At 42.7% G+C, this 6,618-nt stretch overlaps 1 protein-coding gene across 1 annotated transcript in view; it reads right to left on the bottom strand.

Annotated features, from left to right (window-relative positions):
* The window catches only part of FAM162A (family with sequence similarity 162 member A), a 38,730-nt gene extending 32,318 nt beyond the window's left edge, over positions 1 to 6,412 (bottom strand). Inside the window, exon 1 of the mRNA XM_059687678.1 lies at positions 6,257 to 6,412. Within this exon, the coding sequence (XP_059543661.1) occupies positions 6,257 to 6,290 (34 nt within the window). The 5' untranslated portion in view covers positions 6,291 to 6,412. The remainder of the gene's footprint in view (positions 1 to 6,256) is intronic.
* Between the last annotated feature and the right edge of the window lie 206 nt (positions 6,413 to 6,618).

Here is a 6,618-nt window from a genome sequence, read left to right on the forward strand (position 1 = left end):
TCCACACTGACGTTCTAGGGCTCAGAACCTAAGTGATGGTACTGGCCCAGCTCACTGGCTCTGGGTATTGTGGCTACTCATGCTCCCCGCCCAGTGAGAGTCCTTTTGTCTGCTACACCCCCAAAAGGATCTGGGAAACAGGCAAAGCAGTTTTGAGCAGGAAAACAATAACAATGATATTTCTGGAAGATCAATCTGAGTGCAGAATGCAGGACAGGCCTGGGGTAGAGGAAAAGGGGGGGAGCTTCGAGAACATAGAACCTCCCTTTAGGTGGCGTCATGTTGCAACACTGTATTCAAGGGGACTGTGTAAAGAAAATGGATAGCTAAAGGACCATATGTGTAAAATACTGAGGGAAAACTGGCAAGACAGATTGATAATGAGTTTTTGTGGGCTGGCCAGAACCCTAATCACCATTTGTAACAATAGTTCTATGGGAAAAATCTTTTAGAGTTGAAAAAAACCCAGATTTATAAATAAATCTTTGGCATCTATCCAGTTTTTAACTGGGGAGTGGGGACTCTATGGAAAAGTCTTGCAATTCCATCTATCTGAAGGCCAAACTTCAGTGAGATGGGGCTACGCCTTGGTGATCATTTTCCCCCATCCACATTCCAGCCCACTCCCAACAGGGGTGATTTGAAACTCTCTTGCCTTAGCTGTTGACCTAAATTGGCTTTGTGACAGAAACAGATTCCTTATCTCTCCATCTGTTTTCTCAGGCTTCCCTACAGGCTCAGGAGAACACTAGTCCTTCACTCTGAAATAGTGAGCCCTTCCATCTGTGATCCTTCTTATTAAACTTACCTCACTACCTCTAGATCAGCGGTTCCCAACCTTTCACAGGGGTCGCCTAAGACCATCAGAAAACACATATATAATTACATATTGTTTTTGTGATTAATCACTATGCTTTAATTATGTTCAATTTGTAACAATGAAAATACATCCTGCATATCAGATATTTACATTACAATTCATAACAACAGCAAAATTACAGTTATGAAGTAGCAACGAAAATAATTTATGGCTGGGGGTCACCACAACATGAGGAACTGTATTAAAGGGTCACGGCATTAGGAAGGTTGAGAACCACTGATCTAGATCCTTCCTTTCCATGGCCCTTTTAATGCCAAATGTTGTCTCCCCACTCTTAAAAAAAAATAAAAACTTGAAATCATAAAAGTTAACACCTGCCCATTATAAAAAAATTTAGAAGCTAAAAGATAAATAAATAAATAAATAAATAAACAAATAAATAAATAAATAAATAAAAGCACCCAGAATCACACTCTTCAGGAATAACTTGGTGTATTTTTTCCTAGACTTTTCCCTATGCTTACACACAACATGTACATTTTAAAAATGTTTTTGCTTATTGATTTTAGTGAGAGAGAAGGGAGAGAGAGAGAAAGAGAGAAACACTGATTTGTTGTTTCATTTATTTATGTATTCATTGGTTGATTCTTGTATGTGCCCTGACCAGGGATTGAACCCACAACCTTGGCGTATTGGAATGGCATTCCAACCAACTGAGCTACCCAGCCAGGGCCATATACATTTTTCATAATAACATAATAAATACCATATCTTACTTATGTCACAAACACTTTTCCTAGATATTAATTAAAAGTACTTTTGATAGCTGTAAAATATTCAGTCATTCCCTATGGCTGGATTTGTCTCACATTTTCACTATACAAATATGTTTCAGCAAACAGTTTTCTACATTAATCTCTGATGACATTTCTGATTATTTTCTTATACTGAATCCTGGTAGTAGAGGGCTAAAAGATATGAACCCTTTTAAGATTCTTAATGTTTATAATAAACTGATTTCCAGAAAGGCCGAATCAATTTACACTTCTATCAGTAGGTGAGAATTCCTATTTCATCACACCGCAGTGGCACTGCGAGTCTACTATCTTGGACAAAACATTTATTTGCTCTCAACAGCTCCTATAAATAAAATACTAATTTGCTTCCTTTCATAGCTCAAATGATTAAGTGGCATGTATCCTACCTTAACCTCACCACTCACACATTTTACAACATTCCTTCCCCCACCCATTACTAAAACTGTTCTAAAAACATTAGTGATCTCCTTCTAATCATACTTTTTTTAGATTCATCATTACCTCATTTGATCCCACTCTTCCCGTCTTTGTAGCCACTTGACTCTACTGACCTCATCCTTCTACAAGGACTCGATCCCTCCTGAAATCCTACACCATTTTCTCCCTTCATCTACGACCTCTATGATCTACCTTCTTTAATGTCTTCTTTGCCACTTCCTATTATTTACACTATGTCAGGCCTCTACGGTTCAGTTTTTGCCTCTGTTCCACACTCCTCTCAGGGAGGACTCCTCCATACTGTTTTAATAATCAGCTCCCCACTGATGGCTCCCATATATTTCCCTAACTGTACCCCTCCTTTGTCTTCAGGCCTTTGACTGAGAGGTCCCATGCTCACCTATAACTCAGTGCCACCCACGACTCAATAATACACCATCCTCTCTGCCAAATCAGCACCCTTTCCCAACTTTCTCATTTCTGACGGTGGGGTAACACTCCTTCAGTCCTCCATGTGAAAAATGTCAAGTCTTTAAGTATTTCCTTAAATCACTCTGTCTCAGTCATACTTATAATTTCTTCAAAACATATCCCAGATATACTGGTCTTGTGTCATTTCCATCATCACTTCACACATGGATTACTGCACTACCTTCATAGGCAGCAGCTATTAGTGTTGTATGTAGCAGCCATGTTAATTTTCGAAAAATGTTTTTTTTTATGACTTCTGCTCAAAATCTTCAAAAGACCACACTTAATCTCCTATTACCTCCTGACTAAAATCCAACGTCATCCTTTCTCCTTACTGCCCTTTTGCCCCTCACCCCCATATTATACCCCATCTCCAGACTCATTATACCCCTCCCTATCTTTACTTATGAACTCTCCCACCCTTTCCATTTCAATGAAGCCTTCAGTAATAGATAATCATAACCTATACTGCTTTTCCTTTCTCTGAATTTTTAAAGCCAGTGGAATGCAGGCTCTTGGGAGAGGGCTGGCAGAAAAAAGCCCTGATTTGAGGTGTTTGCCAATTACCTTCACCATAGCAGACTTCAAGCTACCAATGTGACATCACCGATTGTGAAACTGGGAAGAGATGTGCACAAAGCCACTAGGAAATGGCTCCAGGACACCACAGACTTGAAAACCTGTTCTGTAATCGAAAACTTTATATTGTCATGTATAATCTCTCCAGGTGTGCTATGTAAGTACATTTGTTCATCACAATAAACTCCAGCCCTAGGAGTGGCAGTCCACTCATTTTAGAGCTTTCATAGCGTACAGGGCACGAAGTGTGTGCTTAATAAAAACCTGTTGGCAAGACCTGGAGAAGAGATATGCAAAGCCGAAGTCTGGAGCAGGAAAAATGGGCATGTACTCATTTAGGGTTGGTTAGCAAGAACAAACAAAAAGAACTATAAACGTAGGAAATAAAATGAGAATGGGACCCAGAAGATATTGGTTATGTCCCACCTTTGTACTCATGTGACCCCTGGCAAGTCAATTTACTTCTTGGGCCTTAAGTTCCTTCATCTTTAAAGTTAGGGAACTGGACTACAGGACTTGTAACTTGATTGAAATGCTCTGCGAAGTGGGTTAAACTGACAAGGAGGCAGACAATGGTCCATTGCATTGGTATAAAAGTGTAATAAATTCATTTTAAAATCCACTAACAAGTCAAAGGAATTTAGGACAGTAACTTTTCTAAGGTGTGAAGAAACATTCTTATAAGGCCCTTCCATTCCTGTGACCTAGTAATTATTCTGTAGAAAGATACAATGTCCTGAAAGTTATATCTATTTTATTCTACTTTTGGAAAAGCAAGTTCTGAGATACTTCTGCAGCATGTTCCATGATACTTCCTAATGTCTCTCATCCAAAAAAAATATCTACTACCTGTCTACTGTGAGCTGGACGCTGGTAAGTGCTGAAGATTTAGCAAAAATAAAACAGTCTTTTCCATCATGAAACCCATACTAGTGTGGGTCAGTCAGTAGCTATTTAGTTCCAAATCATCTGTATCAATACTTTTAAAGAGTACAAATTGATCTGAATAATGGATGCAAGCTAAGGACTCTCCATAAACAGGTATGTAAACATAAACATTTGAATAAAAATTATATTATAGAATTCCAGAGGTTCTCAGGACCTCTCATCTGTGAAGTGGTCCAAGTATTGCAAGTTAACTCTGACCTATAGCTTCAAAACAACAAATAAATTCAAGCTCATAAAAGCTCATATTCTGTTTGATAAGGGAGCATAGCAAAGATTTCCAACAGAAACAATTAAAAATAAAGGGCCATTGTTTAAAGTATTAAGCTTTAGCTACTTGAAATTTCACTCACCTAGAGTATCTTATTCCAAGTAATTTTCCAGATGAGTAAGGTATACATTAGTCCCTTGGTACCTGAGGGGCACTGGTTCCAGGACCTCCTCAGATACCAAACTCCAAGGAGTTATATAAAACTAGAGGCCCGGTGCATGAGATTTGTGCACTTGGGAGTCGGGGTGGGGAGTGTTCCTAAGCCCAGCCTGCAGCCTCTTGTAGTCTGGGAGCCCTAGGGGGATGTCTGACTGACAGCTTAGGCCCACTCCCCACAGACATCAGTCAGACATCCTTAGTGCTGCCACGGAGGTGGGAGAGGCTCCCGCCACCACAGCTGCGCTCACCAGCCGTGAGCCTGGCTTCTGGCTGAGTGGCACTCCCCATGTGGGAGTGCACTGACCACCAGGGGGCAGCTCCTGCATTGAGCATCTGGCCCCTGGTGGTCAGCGCATGTCATAGTGACCAGTCCTTCAGCCATTCGGTCGATTTGCATATTAGCCTTTTATTATATAGGCTAGCATAGTATTTGCATATAACCTATGCATATCTTCCCAAATGCTTTATAGCTTCTAGAATATTTATAATACCTATTACAAGGTAAATGCTATGCAAATAGCTATTATACTGTATTGTTTAGGAAATAATGACAAGAAAAACAGTGTATATGTTCAGTAGAGTTGCAACCATCATAGACCAAACTGCATAATTCATATCAGCAACAAGGTAACTTTTTTTTTGTAGTATTTTTGATTGGTGCTTGGTTGAATCCTTGGATAGGAGGACATGGTATACATTACTTGGTTCAGGATGCTTGTTACATCAATCTTACTTGAAAACCCAATTGCATATGGATGTGTGCTTCCTTTTCTTAAGTAATTCTGCATTTCATGACTCATTGCACATCAAAGAGATCCAATTAACGATGACAAATACATACACATTGTGAATAGGCAGCTTGAACAAGGCAAAGAGCACAGGTTGGAATTAGAGAGGAGGCTCATGTCCTGCCTCTAACATTGTGAAGGGAAGTGATCTTGGACAAGTCATTAGCCCTCTGACCTACGTTTCTTCATTTGTAAAATGTAGAGGGAATGATAAAACTTACCTAAGAAGACTATGAAAAATCAGTCAAATAGAATAACGTATGTGAATACATTCAGCTATAAAATGGCCCCTAATAAGTACAAGTTCTACTGGTTCCCCGAGAAAGCATTGCCCATTCTACAAATTTCTACTAGGAAAACAAACTGCGGATCCTGCATTTACATAGCAGTAGAAGAAGTTCAAAGCACTTAATTGTAGAATTGCTTTTTATAAAACAATGCAGCCCTCATTTTAAGAAAACTGTGGGACCTTAACTCCGTTGCCTAATCAGACACTAAGTGGGTAGGAAACTCCAGACTACAGGTTTTCTCTGACAGCAAGGATCCACTCGAGATGGGGGGCGGGGGAGACTCAAGACTCAAGGAGAGTAACGGAGGGAAGGGAGAGGTTAGCCTGAGAAGCGTGGAATGATCAGGCAACCAGGGAGTTCTGGGGGTGGCGGGTGAATTGAGCTCCGCGGAGGCTGGTGACAGGAGGTGGGAAGACAGGGCGAACGGGGCTCATAAAGTTGGTGGGAGCTGTGGATGGAGAGCCAGGCTGCGAGCGTCACCCAGGGCCGGCGCAGCCTTGCTCGATCAGCCCTGGCTCGCTCCCACTGTGACTACCGTGCGGGTAGAATTCCGAGCAACCGGAGGGGAGTGCGTGATGGCACCAAACCACCTCCAGGCCTAGGACGGCTGCAGGATTCCTCCAACCCCAGGGGCCAAGCTGGCTTCCCGCCCTCCCTCAGCCCGTCCCGCGTCTCACCCGCCGCCAGGCGCAGGCCGCGGAGGCTCCCCATGGCCGCCTACTCCGCTGACCGGCACGGCGCCTCGGGGAAGGCGGAGGCGCTGGAGCATTCAATGTCACTGAGCGCCGCTACGAGGACTCAGGCGGCGACGGCGGGCGGGGCGTGTGCGACGTAAGGGCGGAGCGAGCGGGTCGTGCGTGACGCAGCAGGTCTATGGGCGGGGCTTACGGGCGGGACCTGGGTGACGCTTGGGACGTGGGTGACGTGTGGAATGTGTGAGTGGCGCGTCCGGCGGGTCCCACCTGGCGTAGCGTCCTCCACGCGTCCTTAAAATATTCTTGGAGAGCATGGGCATAACGGGACTTGGCAATATTATTCT

This window comes from Myotis daubentonii, chromosome 3, assembly GCF_963259705.1.
Source record: "Myotis daubentonii chromosome 3, mMyoDau2.1, whole genome shotgun sequence".
NCBI classification, from domain to species: domain Eukaryota; kingdom Metazoa; phylum Chordata; class Mammalia; order Chiroptera; family Vespertilionidae; genus Myotis; species Myotis daubentonii.